The sequence below is a fragment of the Mixophyes fleayi genome, chromosome 7 (assembly GCF_038048845.1).
Source record: "Mixophyes fleayi isolate aMixFle1 chromosome 7, aMixFle1.hap1, whole genome shotgun sequence".
NCBI lineage: Eukaryota > Metazoa > Chordata > Amphibia > Anura > Limnodynastidae > Mixophyes > Mixophyes fleayi.
Window position 1 is genome coordinate 26,664,464 of NC_134408.1, and position 19,449 is coordinate 26,683,912.

The following is a 19,449-nucleotide window of genomic DNA, read 5'->3' on the forward strand; positions in this document are numbered from 1 at the left end:
AATTTAGGAAGGAAGTCAATTTGTTCCAAAATGTAGCTATTTTTTGGCACGTCCATATTTATGTATCAATGTAGCATCGTTTGTCTTACACTTAGGGCAAAGGCCCGAGTCAGATCTCACCATGTGCCATATATATATATATATATAACATATTTAGTAATGAAATTAAAGGGAATTTAAATTATTATCGAGAAAACAGAACTATAATTTGCAGAGCTAATTTACAGACCCCATTTTATTTTTTTTACTGATCTATGTTACGGAGGCATATTAGGGGTGTAGTCGTAGAGACTAAAATATGTGCTATGAGTTCTATTGAAGGGCGCTTCTGGTCCAGAAAATTTTATTCTAACCTACCACAATTGGTGTCCAATTTCTCTTGAAACAATTCTAACAAAAAAGCAATTATCCAAAATTCTATTTGCAAACATGACATTTTTCCATCGGCCAACTAAGAGGACAGACTAAGTAGCGGTGCTGAGTCTCACGCTCAGGATGCCGGGCACGTCTAAGAATAAAAAATCTGGCTCCTCTTTCCGGTACTAAAACAACCATCCTGCAGAGAAAATGTTTTTTTCTGTTTGTTTGTTTTTATAAGTGTCTGCTTTGTGTCCTTTGTATTATTCCATATGATCTGGTCTGTTTAAAATCTAATTAAAGGGTTTTTGCTTCCCGAGTATAACAGGAAATGACATTTCACATCATATCAATTCCATGTCCTTGGTGAACATGCCATGACTTTTTCAGTCTTACTAACTGCATATATGTTGCTATCTGTATTTAAATATGCTGTACGCCAACACTGGTTAGCACTTCTGCTTCACAGCACTGGGGTCATGAGTTCGATTCCTGACCATGGCCTTATCTGTGAGGAGTTTGTATGTTCTCCCTGTGTTTGCGTGGGTTTCCTCCGGGTGCTCTGGTTTCCTCCCACACTCCAAAAACATACTGGTAGGTTAATTGGCTGCTATTAAATTGCTCTTGGCCTCTCTCGGTCTGTGTGTATGTTAGGGGATTTAGACTGTAAGCTCCAATCGGGCAGGGACTGATGTGAGTGAGTTCTCTGTACAGCGCTGCGGAATTAGTGGCGCTATATAAATAGCTGATGATGATATATGTACTTCATGTACCTGTCATAGGAGTATGTTGATCCAAAATATCTGCAGGATGTGTAAATAATCAGGGATGTTCAGTGAGGTTGCACTAATCATGCTAAAGGAACTAGAGCAGGTTTGGAGAGCAGAGACTCTGCATAGAAACTAGCGGTGAGGTTTGGGCAGGAGAAGGAGATACCTGCAGCCAAGACAGCACTTTCCAAAGGAAAAAGATAGATTCCAATTTAACCTTTTGTGATAAGATTTGCCAACTCCTATTAAACTTGAGGGCACCTTGGTTCTCTTCATTCTCTTGTTTTATTGAATAAAATGGTGAAGAAAGCAGTCTGATTTGTAAGAGAGAAACAAACCAGTTTATTGCTTGTAATAAAGTCACTGACCTCCTGTTGTATACCTGCCACTGTATATCTGGGTCACTAGAAGGAAAAGTGCAAGTTACAGCAATGGTATTTTGTAAGAGTGAATGAAATTTCTGGGGTAGCCCTCTAATTTACATGAAATGGAATACTACTTTGATGTTGAGTGTGTTTTCGTTGAACTGGTCCCACATTTAGATTTCAACAGTCAGCATGGTTAATCTGTAGCTCATGTGAGATCTAGAGTGTTGGAAACATTATTTTGGGAGCCAGTGGTCCGATATCTTGGGGAAGGTTGGGTTGATTCCTATTAGGAAGCAATTCTATAGATTTTTGCACGCCATTATAAATCAATTTTCTTCAAACAGAAATCTAAATGCCTTGTCTTGTTTTTAGCCCTCGCAAGCTCCAGAAATGACTTCCGTTGCCACCTCCCCTCTAAAGCTGCCAGTCCAAGAACAGACTCTCACGCCACCTGGCAAGGTCATCACCCTACTCTCCCGGAACCCAGACTGCCTGAGGACACAGTCTGCGCACATCCACCCAAACTTCTCTCCAACATGTAATACCTCAGGTGAGAGAGGGACCTGGGAGCTTAGAATTCAGTGAAGTCTTCTCGCATTTTGTTGTTTTCCTGCGGATCTCAACTTTTGAGGCCTAAACTTGAGAACCAATGCTTGATTAAGCGGAGATACCATGTAACTTTAATTGTTTAGAGTTAAAAATGAACCTTGCCACTTGGCTGTAATATTACTGAGCTTGCCCATTGCCATCATTATCCTATTTCGTAACTTGGTGTATTGCTCATTAAGATCTTGTAATTCTTTGCAATGTTCTGCTGCTGAATCACATCTTTTGAAAGTGATGCCCATATAAATAGAATATTTCATATTAAACCACCTGCGAGCAGAACAATGGGTCCAGAACCCTTGCACTGCAGTATATGCCCTTTGTGTCTCTCAACAGTTAATTGTACAAGGCTTGTCATGTTTCCAGAGCACTCATTGGACAGCTGTCTTAGCCGTCCAACCAATAGCTTCAAGGCATGACAAGGCCCAATGTGTCAGAAGCCCTTAACTTTATGCTGGAAGCTGCAGCTGTTTGTGTGTATTTCCCGAACAGTCTGGGTTCTGGACATCTGGGTTTAATATTTATTTTATTTGGGTGGGCATCTCCTTTAATAAAGCAACATGGCTACCGCCTTTATACCAGTGTGCCAGAATGGGAACTCTTAAATATCCATACCCCGTCTGCAGCGGACACATACAGTATGATCACCTCCATTCCATTTGGTTTAGTTGTCTCTTCACCTTTTGTTGTACGTTGCTCATTATTCCAATATATTTCTGTGTCTTTCTGGATGTAGGTTTAAGGAATCTCTCCCGTCCACTTCTGTTCGGCGGTCCCTTGGGGTCCGTGACTACCAACAGCGATGGGGCAGTTTTTGCAGTTCCCACCATGCTGCCTCCTAACAGCCGCCACACAAAGGCTTCCCCGCCAAACAATGAGTCCGAGGCTGCAGGTCGCCAGCAATTGGACGCTATCAGTGTGAGATATAATTAAGAAAATAAGATTTAGATACATTTTACAACTATGAGAAATATGAATTGCTTACGGATTACTGGAAATGTTCGTAGTCTTCAGACTTGGCTTTAGGACATCTTTCACAGCGTTCCTGCTCTAACAGCTGTCTGTAGTTTCCTCGGGCAGACCAAATGCTTGATTCACATTGTTTTAATACAAATGGACTTTTGTATCACAGAATTGTTTGTGTAGCCGTTTCTTCGGTAACCAAGAGCCAAGTGTCTGTAAGTGAGAGAATTGGCACCTTCACCTTGTCTGTTGTTTCTATATTAGTTGAAGCTGTTATATCCTCTCTCCCGGGATCTTTACACGACAATAACCTTCCCTCCTTTATCCTTTCAGTCTGACTTCTTCTTACCGAAGCCCAAGAAGCAGAGGAGCAGACACCCTCGGAAACCATTAGTTGTCCAGGTGAGACTTTTGGAGAGTAGGTGTCAAATTGATTTTGTTCACGTTTTATAAAATAAAGTACAACAGGAGCCTGTGTGAGCCGTCCTCTTCTAACCACACTAACATGGCACAGTTATGCTGTAAGTGCCCTGGGCAAGTCATAGGTGTCATTGGCAGCCAGGGTAAGAAGAGGGAAAGGGGGAGTTTAAAAAAGAAAAACAAACACCCAATCTCTGATCTTTCAAACTATCCATTGCTTACATTGTGGCAGGGGAGCCTGTCCCCGAAAATGTGACAGCACGTCCTATATGGTCGGTGAGTGCTTATAGAGAGGTGCTGCATGGGGCCTTGGCCAATCAGCTGCGTTGGATGGCCACCTGGTCTCTGGACGCACTTGCACTAAATTTTACCGATTTCAAAATGTTTCCGTCCAATGAAGCGGCTACTTCTCAGCGTTCCTTCCTCTAAGGAAAGCTGTTTGGAGTTTAATCAATATAACTGCCTCATAGGTGACCCAATCCCTACATCATACGGTCCAGTTAGTTCAGCATTTATTAATTTTATGGTAATCACATGACGCCTAAACAGGAAGTAGCTGTAGACTTAAGTGACTCACTACTCACTAGGTTATCATGGTAACTAACGAATTCCGGTTTATCCACCTTCAATACATTTATAAATATAGTTTTCTCTTTCCTACCACTGGGGGGCACTGCGAGACATTGGGGTAGTTTAAAATTGTGCAATTGCAAACGGCATTTGTTTCTGGACATATGACTTCTAGCTTCCCTTGGGCTTTTAGAACCGAGTATTAATCCTGACTTTTTCTTTCACAGAGGACACTTCTCCCACGGCCCTCTGGCAGTTCCTTGCCACATGTCTGCTCCTTCTCTATCCTCTCAAACTCCGCAGTAGCAGGTACAGTATAGACGCACAATGGTGCATTTGAACAATTCCCTTTTTGTGAGTGAAAAATTAATTTGAACCTACCACCTCGATGTACAAATTCAGCAAGTGTTTCATGTGCACTGACCGGGCCTGATTTAGACAGTTCCACAGCCCAATCATACACAAACTTGTGTGTCTCTTGAGTTCTTACTCCTGCTCCCGTAAAAGAATAATCTACACGAGTGCTGTAGCCAGGGCAGGTTACCACCAATGCTGGGGACAGAGCGTGAGGTTCCCCCGTAAAAACATGACAGCCAGGACCAGGCTGGGCTGGTCACACTAGAACAGGAAGACCAGCAGCTTGAGATCATCTTGTCCTAAAATGAGCCAGCCCCAGCCTGGTCAATATGAGGCATAATTCTCCCTCTGTGCTGAATACCACTGGAACAAGTCCCAACAAGCCCTAAAAGCTATTGTTTGAAGTAAATATACAGCAAAACTTCTTGTTTTCCCGCTTTGTTCATCAGCTACATACATATGGAATTTTTTCTTCTATTTTGAAGTAATCTAATAGGGAAAAAAAGAAATGGAAAACCCTAATCAAACAACATTATTATTACTATTATTTTTATTATCATTTATTTGTTAGGCGCCACAAGGTATCCGCAGCGCTGTACACAGCACAAACGGGGTGAAACAGTACATAACAATAAACAAAAATACCAATACTTCAGAAACTCCACGCAGGCTAATACAATAAGCACGGAGTAGAAGAACCGGTATGGAGACAGGAGGGAACACGGCCCTGCTCATGTGAGCTTACATCCTAAGGGAGGGTAAATAGAACAGGCACAAGGGGAGCCAGAAGAGGCAAAGGGAGAGAAGGAAGAGCGAGTGGAGGAGGTGAGGTGGTTAAGTAGATGGTTGGTAGGCTTTGAGGAAGAGGTGAGTTTTGAGTGCACGTTTGAAGGAGCACAGAGTAGGAGAGAGACGGATGGAACGAGGGAGATCGTTCCAGTGAAGGGGGGCTGCACGGGAAAAGTCCTGGATTCTGGAGTGGATGAGAGGCGGCGGTCATTGGCCGAGCGCAGGGAGTGGGCAGGAGTGTGAATGGAGAGGAGGTTAGAGATATAAGGGGCAGTAGAGTTGGAGAGAGCCTTGTAAGTGGTGGTGAGGAGTTTGAAAAGGATTCTGTGGGGAAAGGGGAGCCAGTGTAGGGCGGGGCAGAGAGGGGAGGCCGAGGAGGAGCGGCGTGAGAGGAAGATGAGTCTAGCGGCCGCATTGCGTATAGAGCGGAGGGGGGAGTGGGGGGAGGCCAGTGAGGAGAAGGTTGCAATAATCCAGGCGGGAGATGATGAGTGCGTGGATGATAGTTTTGGTGGCGTCCTGAGAGAGAAAGGGACGGATACGGGCGATGTTGCGTAGTTGGAAGCGACAGGTTTGGGCAAGGGAATGAATGTGGGGAGCAAAAGAGAGGAGTCAAGGGTGACACCCAGGCAGCGGAGTTGGGTAACAGAGGAGATGGTGGTGTTATTGACGACAATAGAGAGGTCATGGTGGGATGGGCGCCTTGGCGGAGGAAAGACAATGAGTTCCGTTTTAGAGATATTGATTTTGAGAAAGCGAGCAGACATCCAGGAGGAGATGGCGGAGAGGCAGTCAGATACCCGAGAGAGGGTGGAAGAACGATCAGGAGAAGAGATGTAGAGTTGAATGTCGTCAGCATAAAGGTGATTCTGAAGACCGAAGGAGGAGATGAAAGCACCAAGGGAGGAAGTATAGAGCGAGAAGAGTAGAGGGCCGAGAACAGAGCCTTGCGGGACTCTTACAGGGAGAGGGTAGGGGGAGGAGGAAGAACCAGACGTGGATACGGAGAAGGAGCGGTTGGCGAGGTAAGAGGTGAACCAGGCATGGACAGATCCAGAGAGACCGAGAGAGAGAAGAGTTTGCAGCAGGAGGGGGTGGTCCACGGTGTCGAAGGCTGCGGAGAGGTCAAGGAGGATGAGTAAGGAGAAGTGACCTTTGGACTTGGCCAATAGGAGGTCGTTAGTAACCTTGGCCAGGACAGTTTCGGTGGAGTGTTGGTGATTGGAGAGGGTCAAGGAGGGAATAGTCAGAGAGGTGTCTGGCGAGGCGGCTGCAGACAATCCGCTCAAGTAATTTGGAGGCATAGGGGAGTAGTGAGAGAGGGCGATAATTAGCGAGAGAGGAAGGGTCAAGATTGGGTTTTTTGAGGATAGGAGAGATAAGAGCGTGTTTAAAAGAGGAGGGGACTACACCAGAGGAGAGTGATAAGTTGAATAGGTGTGGGAGGGAGAGAGAGAGAGAGAGAGCGGAGGAGGTGAGAGGGGATGAGGTCGAGAGTGCAGGTAGAGGGCGGGGAGGAAAGAATAACATGAGCTGCTGTCAGTGGAGCCTCAGCGCTAAAAAATGAGAAGGGACCCAAACGCAAACACCGTTTTGCTTCTAATTGGCTGGTGTGTGGGAAGATTGTTCTGATTGGCTAGAGTATATAGATCCGACATGGTTCAACGGATGCACTTCATTGTAAGTTAGGTCAATGTAGTCCATCATTGACCACAGCGGGTTTATATGTGAACAGCAAATTAGAGCGGTCCAATGTTCTACCCAACCAGAGGCAAACCAGTCTGATTTGGCTATTTGCGTACGGGCCCTTTCTGATTAATTTCAGTTGTGGCTCTACTAGTATCAAGCTCTCATAGTTTTATCAATAGTTTTTTGGGGTTTTTTTGTAGTTTTTTTTCCCTATTGAATTACTTTCAGGCAAAAGAAAAGATTCCATACAGATTTAGCTGGTAAAAAATGTGGTTTTTGTACTTGGGTTAAATCCTTTTTTACGAATCCATTGGAGGTCAGTGGATCGTGGGGATATAGAGCCTCCATTAGAACTTTGGAAATTTAAATAAAATTTAGCTATATTTTTTTTTTGGGTCAATGTTTACTTATTGGAGGTCAAGCCATTGCAAGTATAATCACAGTAGTATAAAGTCATGAAAACAAGTCTTCAGACTAAAACGCAATTTAGATAATCTGTATATAGACTGGAAAGATATGACCAATTTTCAATTTTAAAAAGGAGGGTGTGAATGAGTTCTCTGTACAGCGCTGCGGAATCAGTGGTGCTATATAAATAAATGGTGATGATGGTGATGAGGGTAGTCAGGGGAGAGAGAAGGGGGGTGACTAAAACCAATTTAAGTGAAAGGATGGGGACAGTAGAGAGAGTGTTTTTGTTTTGTTTTTGAAATATTTTTAAAATGGTAAAGAAATGTGGTAATAAAAGATACCATGGAGAAGGTGTATGTGGGCAGCACGATGGCTAAGTGGTTAACGCTACTGCCTTACAGCACTGGGGTCATGAGTTCAATTCCCGACTATGACCTTATCTGTGTGGAGTTTATATGTTCTCCCTGTGTTTGCATGGGTTTCCTCCGGGTGCTCCGGTTTCCTCCCACACTCCAAAAACATACTGGTAGGTTAATTGTCTGCTAACAAATTGACCCTAGTCTCTGTGTGTGTTAGGGAATTTAGACTGTAAGCCCCAATGGGGCAGGGACTGATATGAATGAGTTCTCTGTACAGCACTGGGGAATTGGTGGCGTTATGTAAATAAATGACAATAATAATGTGGAGATATGGCTTATACTCCCCCGATCTGCCTCCCATTAGGGACTGCAAGTTATGCATCAGTTAGTGCAGTGCAGCCAATCGCATGTTTGTGGTCCACAGTTGGACTTGAGTACAACTGTAAATCAGGCCCATGATGTCTAAATTTCACTGGCATTTCTGTCTAAGGTTGGCTGGGAAATAAAATCCCACTTGGACTAAATGATTTGTACCAGCCGGGGCCAAGTATTGGAATCTCTGGGTTTTTTTTCAATGTCCATATTTTTGTTTTTCTGCCATGCAGCATGAGGAATGATGTGTATTACTCTGATCAAACTGTACAGCATTATTATTTATATTTTTATTTTCCCTTTTTGCTTTCATGGATTTTATTGTTGTTCCCACCCTGATCTTCTGGTTTGGCAGCAGAAAGTGATGTTTGAACAACATTTTCCCGTCTCCATTACAGGGCGAGGCTCCTTCCGACCCATCCACTCCACCCTCAGTAAAGCTGTCTCTCAGCCCATTGTTCCCAAAGGACTGACTGCCGCAGCCACCAGCCCTCTCGCCAGTGAGTGTTTTGTATGAGCGGATCAGCCTTGTGTAATAACATGTGCAGAAGTACTCAGCGGTCTGTCGGAGGTTCACTGCCGTTATCTAACTAGTAGTAGATGATGTTTGGGTAGTTTGGCTTGTTTGCCTAGATAATAAAATGTTATTTTCAGGTTACTTAGTGATGATTATCTCCCATGCAGTTTATGCTGTCTGCATTAGATGTACAGTTTTGACGCAGTCTGCTTTCCTCTGCCATATAATAATTGCTAACAATAAATGTTTCAGGTTATCTAATTTAATAACACGCGCGTGATTTTGTCTTTTACCCTCTAGGTGCTATTGACCTGGCTGCTAAGAGTGCAGGTATTATCCCAGGAGCTTCATTACCAGTTCTGGAGACTGAGGGCCTGGTAGGAATTGGTCCCCTGCCCGGCGAGGGTTTGTCTAGTACAGTGACCGAGCCCAGGATAGAGGGTGGTAGCGATGAGCCCATGCCAGCGGTAACGGTGTGTTCTGAGGTGAGGACACTGGACTCTGCTTTAACATACCGCTCCTCTCTTTGTAGTTGTTTTGTTTTTAAATCTTTCTCTAGTTTTGGAATTCTAATGGTCTGTGTCATTTTTATTCCATCTCATTACCATGTTTGAATTACTTACACGTCCTCGTTCTACCTCGTAGGTTCCTTTCATTGCTCTTTCCTCACCCCCTGTGCAGGAGACCGCCCAGCCGTTCCAGGTACTGTTCTCCTCTGCTCTTTTGTGTCTCTTTAATAACTCCCCGAGTGATGAACAGCCCAACGTGTAAATTCTATGTAATGATTTGTGGATGAGTAATCCCAAGGTCTATGATTAGTATGTTGCCATTCTGGAGCTTATTTAATAACACATCTTTAAAATTGTCTGACTCACATTATATAACATCTAATATTCCTCTTTTGTAAAATATAAAGGGCTAGATTTACTAAACAGCGGGTTTGAAAAAGTGGAGATGTTGCCTATAGCAACCAATCAGATTTTCTCTTACTTATTTATTACATAACTACAAAATGACAGCTAGAATCTGATTGGTTGCTATAGGCAACACCTCCACTTTTTCAATCCCGCACTTTAGTAAATCTAGCCCAAAGTATGTAAAGTTCTGGTACCATATAGAAGTGCGAGGCCCGAAGTTGAAAGCTTTTGTTACAGGACACTGGTAGGATGATTCACTAAGCGCCATGTGTAAGAATATCTAAGATGCAGCAGAGGCAGCCAATTCTTGGCTGAACCAATACTCAAAAGAAGGCAGCCTTTCAGTTTACTAGAAACCACTTTTGTCAATAAGTCCTAGTGAAGTTGTAGGTACCATCTAAAATTGCTGCCTCCACCGTGCATAGGCAATGGGCAGCACAGTGGCGTAGTGGTTAGCATGTCTGCCTCACAGCACTGGGGTCATGAGTTCGATTCCCGACCATGGCCTTATCTGTGTGGAGTTTGTATGTTCTCCCTGTGTTTGCGTGGGTTTCCTCCGGGTGCTCCGGTTTCCTCCCACACTCCCAAAAAATATACTGGTAGGTTAATTGGCTGCAATCAAAAATTGACCCTAGTCTCTGTCTGTCTGTGTGTGAGTGTGTGTCTATAGTAGGAAATTTAGACTGTAAGCTCCAATGGGGCAGGGACTGATGTGAATGAGTTCACTGTACAGCGCTGCGGAATTAGTGGCGCTATATAAATAAATGATGATGATGATGATGAATGGGTGTTTGTTAAGAATTTGTGCATGCATCAAGTCACTTGTACATTAGTCAAGACAAATCATTAATTGGTCACATAGATAAAACGAGGTTTTGATAAAAGTTGATCAGTCATGAAATAATATCTACTACATTGAGGCTGATGTTTGGAGATCTTTAAGGGAATGTATACATTTAATTAGTAAATACATTATTTAGCTCATGAACTTATAAAATGTTTCCAAAGAGGAAGCACTGTGTATAAAACATGACTGATCTCCCTTCCAGCCATCATCCATGTTGTCCATGCCTCACGTTACCCAGAATCCTCTACAGAATGGCCCCGCTCACCTGTCCAGCTGTAACCAGAGCAGCTCCAGCTCCTGCCTCTCTCCCCCCAACGTCTCTGCTCTGCTGGACATCTCCCTGCCAGGTCCTCCTGATGACGTCCTCTCACACGAGGAGACCGCAACACACATCAGTGATTCCATCATTGAGATAGCCATAAGCTCTGGACAGTTTGGTAAGTTTACTTTGTTATTGATCGTAGGACTTCATTACTTTTATTTTGTTTCATTTTTTTGTACTAATTGACTGACGGTCTTCTTTCACTCCCTCCTCCTATCAGTGGAGTCTCTCATCCCCACCACGGTCGCCAGCCTTAACCATACGTTCAGGGGACTGTTGGCCGTCTAGAGTGAGGAGGGATTGTTTACTGCTGTGAACCTCTCCTCAGTATCGCATCTCTTGGAGACTCACAATTAGGGTTTGCCGGAACATTAGAGTCCAGTACATGTGGCACATACTTACTAATAATTCAGTCTCTTATGGGTCATTAGAGTAAAGCTGAGGACATGCTGGTTAGCAGACAATACTAAATATTCCTGTCTTTCCTGCTTTTTTCACAAAAGTCCCTTTCCAGGTCACAACCTGAAAGGAAAAGTCCTTGAGGTCCCAGGATGCATCCTTTGGCAGCACAGCCTAAAGTCATTGGATCTGGACTTTCACACAAGAGGACAGTAAGGCATATAGGAGGCTTCTCTATGGTTAGTCCTCCTGACTACCAGCTATGTCCTGGGGGGTGGCCTGTCTCCTCCTCTTCTACGACTTCTGGTTGTGCTCTCTGACTGCTGGTTACTCGCCTTCGTCAATCGGGGATATCTGATATCCTTTTCATGGCTCCCTCTTAATTGTTTCCTTCTCTCATGGGCTCCTAGAGACCTGGAGGGCAGGAATGATTTCCACTTGCCGTGCAAGGGCTGCTGGATGTGGCTGTCCTTTTCCCTATCCTGGATCATCAGAGGGGTTGAGGTTTTTACTCAAATTTCATCCTGCTGAAGGCCGTTGACAAACTGAATAATTCAAGTTGGAGTCGCTACTTTTCCGTCAACCTCTGTATTCCGACGTCTATTTCAGTACAGTGCTTCAGACTGTTCCTTCTGCAGGACACTGTTCACACAGGACTGAATATGCCCACTTCTGACCAACCCACGTACTACTATCCATTATTGCTTGTGAAAGAAGTCTCACTGGTATCTTGAGATCCATCCATCTGTCTCACAGGCACGTTTCCTCCCAAAGGTGGTAGAAGGATCTCTCCCATATGAATACAGAGAGACCCTTCTTAGTTCTGGTGTGGCAGATAGTCATTACGGGCACTGGTCTCCTGGGATGGGGGATATTATTCCTATATCACTACTTCCAGAGATTGTGGTCCATCTTACCGATCACTATCCTGGATCTTGAGGCCCAAATGACCCACACAGTCCTGGTGTGCAGATCTCCCAATCTGTCAACCTCCCAGTCTCCCTCTTTGGCTGGACCTTCTGTCTCAGAACCCCTTCTTTTAATAGGGCCTGCAATAATTTGATTTAATACCATAGCTCTTGAAGCCATAAATCTTAAATGAAAGGACCTTGCCAATCCCATTATTAAGGCCATGTTCTTTTCATATTTGTCATAGGGTTGGAAATCCTTTCTGGCCTGGTGAGAGGAATGTACTTTTTCACCCAAAGTCTGTTGTCTCTTTGGTTTGCTTCAGAGGGGCTGGAAAAGAGCTTGGTCCCTTGTTCTCACGGTGCCCCCTCAGTTTTATTTTTTTCAGCATCAGCTGGTGCTGCTTTCTGATCTAAAAGCATTTTACAAGGATTGGGCCATGTTTGGTTCTCCTTTATATCTGTGGGACCTGAACCTTGATCCAAATGTCCTGCATGGTGTTCTCTTGTTTGTTCTCAACTGAATGAAAGGTCATTTTTCTCTTGGCTATATCTTTAAGGAAAATCTGCAGGCTCAGAAAACCACCGTCCTCATACGTCTTCATATGTTACCTTGTTCCAACCTAACCTATCTTCTAGTGTGGCTACTGGTTCAATTTAAGGAATAATTGACCAGGATGGCCAGCATTCCTAGGTGGTATATCGTTGTGTGTCGCGCTGCCACCTGGTCTACAAGTTGGATGGTGCCGCCAGTTGGTAGGTAACTCCAGGTGTCTGTTCATTCTTAGGTATTTCTCCCCAGCTGTTGAAGATGACTCGGGACATCCCATAGTCTGAGTCACCAACTACTGCTTATGGAGATAAGGGAGGGGATGTGTGGATTGTTGTTTGTTTGTTTTTTTTATTTAACATTAAATATCCTATGAGGGTTTAAAGGAGATAGAGATCAACCTACAAATGTGTGGTCTCTGCTCCTATTCTTGTCTCCTTGGGATTGTCGTCAGTTGAATGGGAGCAGGGAACAGTGAAGCTATAGGGAGGTTGGGCTGTGTTTTTCCAGTATAAGGTTGTGTATCGGGCGCTGTCACTTACATCATAGAGCTTGTGAATACTGTGAGGTTCTCAATACACAGCTTGTAGCAATAACCATAACGCAATCACCGCAGCCTGTTCTAAAGATATAAGGTGGTTACTTTTAAGGACTTGCGCACATATTTCTAATGATTTGTTTCTTTTTTTATCTTTTATTTTAAAGGAGATGCCGTGCCCCTGTCACCAGCCAAACTCAATGACAACTCCAAAAGTCTTCCTTCCCCCTCGAGTCCCCAGCAGAACTGGATCGCCTCCCCCAGCCATGACCCTCAGTGGTATCCGAATGACTCCACGGACTCCTCACTCAGCAGCTTACTCTGTGAGTACAGCCAGAGTCTCAGCCTGTACATTTAGTCAGAGAGCCTTTGTAGTTATTCACCATTGTTGTGGTCCTGTCCTCCCCAGCCAGCTTCATTTCTCCAGATAAGAATAAGAAGAGCGCACCGGCGGCCACCGGGAATGCCAGCGGCACTTCTCTGCTGGGCCCCAGCCTGCTGGACGGCAGCTCCAGAGATTCCTTTGTGTCCCGTTCACTGTCAGATGTTGTTGAGGTTTGTACAAAATTATAATTATATAATACACGGACACTCGGCTGTGTGATGTCTATAGGAAGCTCCCTGATGTTCATTCTCTGTTTTGCAGGTGGTAGATTCACACCTGGCTTGTCTGATGAACGAGAATAGCATAGACTACATATCACGCTTCAATGACTTGGCCCAAGAGCTTTCTGCCACAGACACCGCTAAAAGGGAACACCAATTTGAAGCCGGAGCCCCTGGGAATGGGCAGCCCATCAGAGACCTGTCTTAGTGTGCTCCTACATGCACCTCTACACAACTATGAGCTCCAGGTGTATTATACAGCAACACAGAACACCCTGTCCCATAGGCAAATGCTGCACTTTATGTGAGATCTATAGGAACCAGTATGTTCACATATTACCAGCCAGCGGTATTGGATGCGTAAGGACCTGTCCAGGTCGTTGGATAAAGATACTAAGCGTTGCTTTTTATAAGGCAGTATTTACAGTTCATAGGATGTTGTCACAGCTTGTGACAATTTTTATTTTGTCATCTGTGATGGCCGTTCGTGATGTACAGCAAGTGATTTATATATAAAAACAAAAGTTCTGAAACCCTTTGACTACCATAGTCTATGTATGGGATGGAGTGATGGTGTGTAACAGCCGCCGTGTACATAATGGCCTGGTTTATGTCCCCTGGAAGTTTATGCTGGAGCATCAGATATCTGCCTGCTCCTCTGGAATACTGGTCTCGAACGTTTGAAGCGGATAACTCTACACAATGCATTACTCTGCAGAAGAAAATAAGCCATAATGAAGTTGACTTCATCCATTAATAGATGGGCTTTGTGCAAAATATGCAATTCTTTCTGTGTTGTGCGTTTTGGATTTTGTGGTTATTTTTCATGGAAGTAAAAAGTCAAACAAAAAAAAATTGTCGCTCCTGGATTTTTGCATTGGGATTACAGCCCTCTGCTCAAAGCTGGATAAACATGTTTAGTTCACACTTAACAACAGCCCCTTATACTATCTCTGGGATAGAGAGAGGAAGTAGTTTGTGCTATGCGCTGGAAACCATGTGGTTTTAATTGTTCACAAGGGTTTGGGTGTTGCTGCAAATATGTGTAGTGTGAGGGGGGATCAAAATGGCCGCCAGTCCTTGATGCTAGAAGGCAACAGCCCAGACTGTTTCAAAATCCGATGGTGAAAGTGGCGTTGCAGAATAAAGATGGAAGAACTCGTTCATGCTTCATGTTCGCTGTTGTATAATGCAATGATTTATAAGAAACCATGGTCATCCTTGTTGCAAGGTTAACTAAAGCTGTTTTATGGGAAAATATAAATACAGTACTCTACAATTAAATGTTATACCCTTCGTCCCTCCACAAAGATGGCTTCCGATCTGTTTTATTTACGGGCTCTTCTTGATCTGTCCTAGTTACAATCACATGTTTGGGGTTCTAGAATGGAATTTTTGGGTCACCATGTAGTAAAACAAGTGTTACTTGGGTCTGTGTTTGTGATTTGTACATGACTAGGCACCTGCAGCCCCAGAGTTGCATTGAGCCGTCCCAGCCCTCTTTGGCTCTCTGATTCACACTTTATTCACAGGGGTTTCTGTATTAAATTTATGAAGTGTGACTAGAAACCATTTCTGCTAAATTTAGTTTGTTGTTTTCGGGTTCTGTTCAATTTTTTTTTTACCTCAGAAATGATTTTCTTAAAGCTTGTACAAAGGGCTGCTGGTGTCACCTGCTCCATTCACTGAGCACCAAAAGAAAACATTGTTGTGTGTGGGTAACTTATGTCAAGATCTGTTTGAGATTCGTTTGCCACATGATGAACGAATCTCGGTTAAAAAAAAACAAAAACAAAAAACTGATTGTACAAGGTTTTTTTTCACATTTAATTGTCCATAAAAGAAGCTTGGGCGGTAGGCCATAAGCCTGCCTTGAAAGTCGCCACCAGCCCAAACCCATGGCACAGACTACTGGGCATGTAAACAAGAAGGGTTAAATGGGTTAATTAGCACTTGCAACAGAGATGACTTTGGTTCACCCCTTACTGTACATTAAAGTGTACCTAATTCTTACATATGAGGCTGCCATTTTGTGGGGTGAACTATTCATGAAATTGATCAGTGACTTGAATACGTCTTCATGTTTCGTTGTTGTCACTAGTTCAGTGCACAAAATGGCTGCTCCACTGTCTGTAGGCGATGGTTATACTTCAAGATGACCTACTGCTTGTTATTCAGGGAGATTTCCGAAACGTGTGTTGTTTTCTGTCTAATAGAATCCTCTTTGGATTGAGAAAGAATTGCTGAAAGTAACCTTAAATCAAAATAAGTAAAAACAAATTCATATTTGCATTTGAATGTTCCAATATCTTTTGTAATATAAAATAACATATATAAAAATATCTGTATAGTATATGTATAAAAGTATCACAACCGTCTTCAACCTCTGGATGATAAGAACGGGTTTAATTATGTTTGTTTGTTTTTGTACCATATTGTATATTTAAGTTATTTACTCTTTAAAGCCTTTGTCATGACGGGGGCTAGTTTTTTTTTTTCCTTTTGGGGAGGGCTATTTAATAAAAGTGGTTGCTATTTAACTCTACTATTAATTCACGCACAAAGAAGGGTTAAAACACCAGTTTTTAGGGACGGGGGAAATTCTAGTTGAATTTGTAAAACCTGTTATTGCTTTCTTACTGTGCATAAATACATCCAAATACTTAGACTAAACTATGTCTTTGTAATTCCCTCTTTTTCTCGTGATCGATACAATTGCTTATTTGGTGTGACAATATCACATGAATAATTCATGCACTCGTATTCCCCACCCAATCTGTTAATGTACCTGAAATGCTGAGACTTCTGTTTGCATTAAGAGATTGTTAAAGTAATATTTAAGCTGCGGGTACTGCCACAATAATACACACTAGGGGGTGTATTTATTAAACTGCGGGTTTGAAAAAGTGGAGATGTTGCCTATAGCAACCAGATTCTAGCTGTCATTTTGTAGAATGTACTAAATAACTGATAACTATAATCTGATTGGTTGCCATAGGCGCTTTTTCAAACCTGCAGTTTAGTAAATATACCCCTAGATGTTTCTTCCTGAATGAAAATGCAGAGATTAATGTCAGAAGCTGTAGGAGCAGCTAATTGGCTACCCACAGCACTGGTCTGTTCCATCCAGACAATCCATGATGTACCTTCCCAGGAAGAGATGTCTCAACCATGTAATGCAAAAATAAATATATATATTTTCCCTGCGTCCTTCTGTTATTGAACATTAAAGTGTCAGCTTAGTGATGTCTTGGACTTAGATGGACCCTGTTTTTATTGAATTAATTGACGTATCTAATTATAAACGTTGGGTGTGGTGCTGTATGGTATGTGTTATATATGTCACTCTTATGCATGGCCTTGAGTTTAAGATCTAAGGGATAGTTTATATTTCCAGGGGAGCGTTATAAGAGCCTTAATCCCAAATGTGTCCTAGTAGCATGGTTGATGGGGCAACGATGACTCCCTCAATACTATAACATAGACAGCTCTATATTCTTCCTACAATCAGAGCATTTAATCATCATCATTTATTTATATAGCGCCATCATATTCCGTAGCGCTTTTCAATTGGGGACAAACATAGTAACCTAATAAACAAACTGGGTATAACAGACAAAGAGGTGAGAAGGCCCTGCTCGCAAGCTTACAATCTATTGGACAATGGGAGTTTGACACATGGGGTTAAGTCTACATTTGCAGTCGGCCCAGTTAGACTGCAAAGGTAAAAGTGACTCAAGCTAAATGATCCTGTCACACAACAATGTTGGTCAAGGGGTAGTTGTATAACGGGTAGTAATAGGGTAATGTAGTGAGGTTAATAGGGTGGTTGAGGAATATTATAAGCTTGTCTGAAGAGGTGGGTTTTCAGAGAACGCTTGAAAGCTTGTAGACCAGAGGAGAGTCTTATTGTGCGAGGGAGAGAATTCCATAGAGTGGGTGCAGCCTGAAAAAAGTTCTGTAACCGGGAATGGGAGGATGTAATGAGGGTGGATGAGAGACGCAGATCTTGTGCAGAATGGAGTTGCCGAGTTGGGAGATATTTTGAGACAAGTGAGGGGATGTATGTTGGTGCAGCTTTGTTGATGGCCTTGTAGGTTAGTAAGAGTATTTTATATTGGATTCGGTAGAAAACAGGCAAACAGCATTTGAGTCCATCCTTGTGAATATATAGGAAGCATTGGCCAAAAAATAAATCGAAGTGTTGGGTTCCCTGCGGTTCTTCACATGTTGTGCTGGGCCAAATCAGAGTAGGTGGATGCATAAGCGAAAGATAAAGAGTGGCCTAATAAAACAATGGAGCTACGCTGCTCACTACCTGCCTTGCAGAATGAATTATATATCTGTTGTCTCATCAGTCTTTTCCTTTGCACCAGTGTTCACAAATGTACTGATTGTGTTAGTGTATTAAATTGCTAAAGCGATGCTAGCGTGGGCAACATGCATTTCACAATATCACCTGTTAAAGAGTGTAACTGTCACCTTATTGTCACAGTGGGCTAAATTAATATTCATAGACTAGCCCTCTAATTATTAGAATCAGCATGACATTAATAATAAGTAGGACCTCAGCGATCTCAGTGGTTTGTAGCCAAGTGACAGGCTGCATATGGGTTCAGTCTGCAAAATTGATGGCTGCACTTTGCAGGCGACATCTCCACCTTGAAGATTTCTGCTTAGTAAATGATGGTCATGTAGTTTTACAGTGCAGCTATCTTTGTGTTTGATGTGTGAGCAAACCCTAGCTTGCCTATAAATATGTCCGATAAAGCCAATACTGCTATAATCAGGAGGTATTGACAAAGCAAGCAACATCCCTTGTACATACAAAATATCTTTTATGATTCGGTAACACTTTCTACGCTAATTACATACATTGTATGTGACAAGTTTTGTTTTCCAGAACCACCAGATGGGGGCACTGGAGGAGCGGAGGAAAAACTTGTTTTTAAGGCTAGATGTAACTGAAAACAAATAGAAGTAATAATAACACCAATTTAAAAAAAAAAAATACAAAACAATATCTATTTGAAATCAGGCTTCTGTTGGCATAATCCAGCAGATTATATAACAAGAGGACTACCTGTGACTGCCTGAGCTGATAAGGTTATAAGGGAGAAGTTAATGAGATACAAGACATCTTGCTACAGCCACTAAACTGTTTCGATGAGGCAAAGCACTTAAAAAAATTAAAGTGAATCCTCCAATTGATGCAGCATATCAAATGTTATTAAAAACAATACAACGATTGCACTTGCAGAGCAATAAAGTGCAATGAGTGTATCATAGGTTAACCGGTTTCTGTTCCCTGCTATGGGTTTTGCATAAGAAGCCATCAGACAATATGTACACATCATATACCTGAAGAAGGATTCTTGGGAGAGAGATAAAGGTATATTTGGAAAGAGAAGAAAGCTATTTCATCTGTACTGAATCTAAGCACTTCTGTTTTACCAGCACCATCGTAGTAGCAAAACTATAATGTGGACATTTTCATACAGTTGTAGCTTTAATATTTACATTAGAGGAACTAAAAGAGAATATAAAATATAGGGCTAGATTCTTGAACAGTGTAATATATTAGTCTGAATTAAGTCACCAGACATTTCTGAGGTTTGTGGTGAGAGAAGTTCAGTATAAGGTCCACTTCCAATCATCTGAATATGTCAGCATCCAGAATCCTGGATTTGGCCTCTTTAAGTAAAACTAGTTTGGCCTGAGGTACCTATTGAAGCCTGTCCTGGTTTCACTGTGCACCTCTGACCTGGTCCAATTGTGCTAATGAGATCTAGTTAATTCTGCAGGAGAGCAATC

General features: G+C 42.7%; 1 protein-coding gene across 4 annotated transcripts in view; it reads left to right on the forward strand.

Annotated features, from left to right (window-relative positions):
- CRAMP1 (cramped chromatin regulator 1) overlaps positions 1–16,841 on the forward strand; it is a 36,953-nt gene extending 20,112 nt beyond the window's left edge. For all 4 annotated transcript variants that reach the window (XM_075179503.1, XM_075179502.1, XM_075179501.1 and 1 more), the window contains exons 11-21: positions 1,868–2,045; positions 2,838–3,019; positions 3,398–3,466; positions 4,282–4,363; positions 8,430–8,531; positions 8,849–9,033; positions 9,194–9,250; positions 10,515–10,749; positions 13,197–13,352; positions 13,439–13,584; positions 13,676–16,841. In XM_075179503.1, coding sequence (XP_075035604.1) covers positions 1,868–2,045; positions 2,838–3,019; positions 3,398–3,466; positions 4,282–4,363; positions 8,430–8,531; positions 8,849–9,033; positions 9,194–9,250; positions 10,515–10,749; positions 13,197–13,352; positions 13,439–13,584; positions 13,676–13,843 — 1,560 coding nt within the window. In that variant the 3' untranslated portion in view covers positions 13,844–16,841. The remainder of the gene's footprint in view (positions 1–1,867; positions 2,046–2,837; positions 3,020–3,397; positions 3,467–4,281; positions 4,364–8,429; positions 8,532–8,848; positions 9,034–9,193; positions 9,251–10,514; positions 10,750–13,196; positions 13,353–13,438; positions 13,585–13,675) is intronic.
- Positions 16,842–19,449: the final 2,608 nt, after the last annotated feature.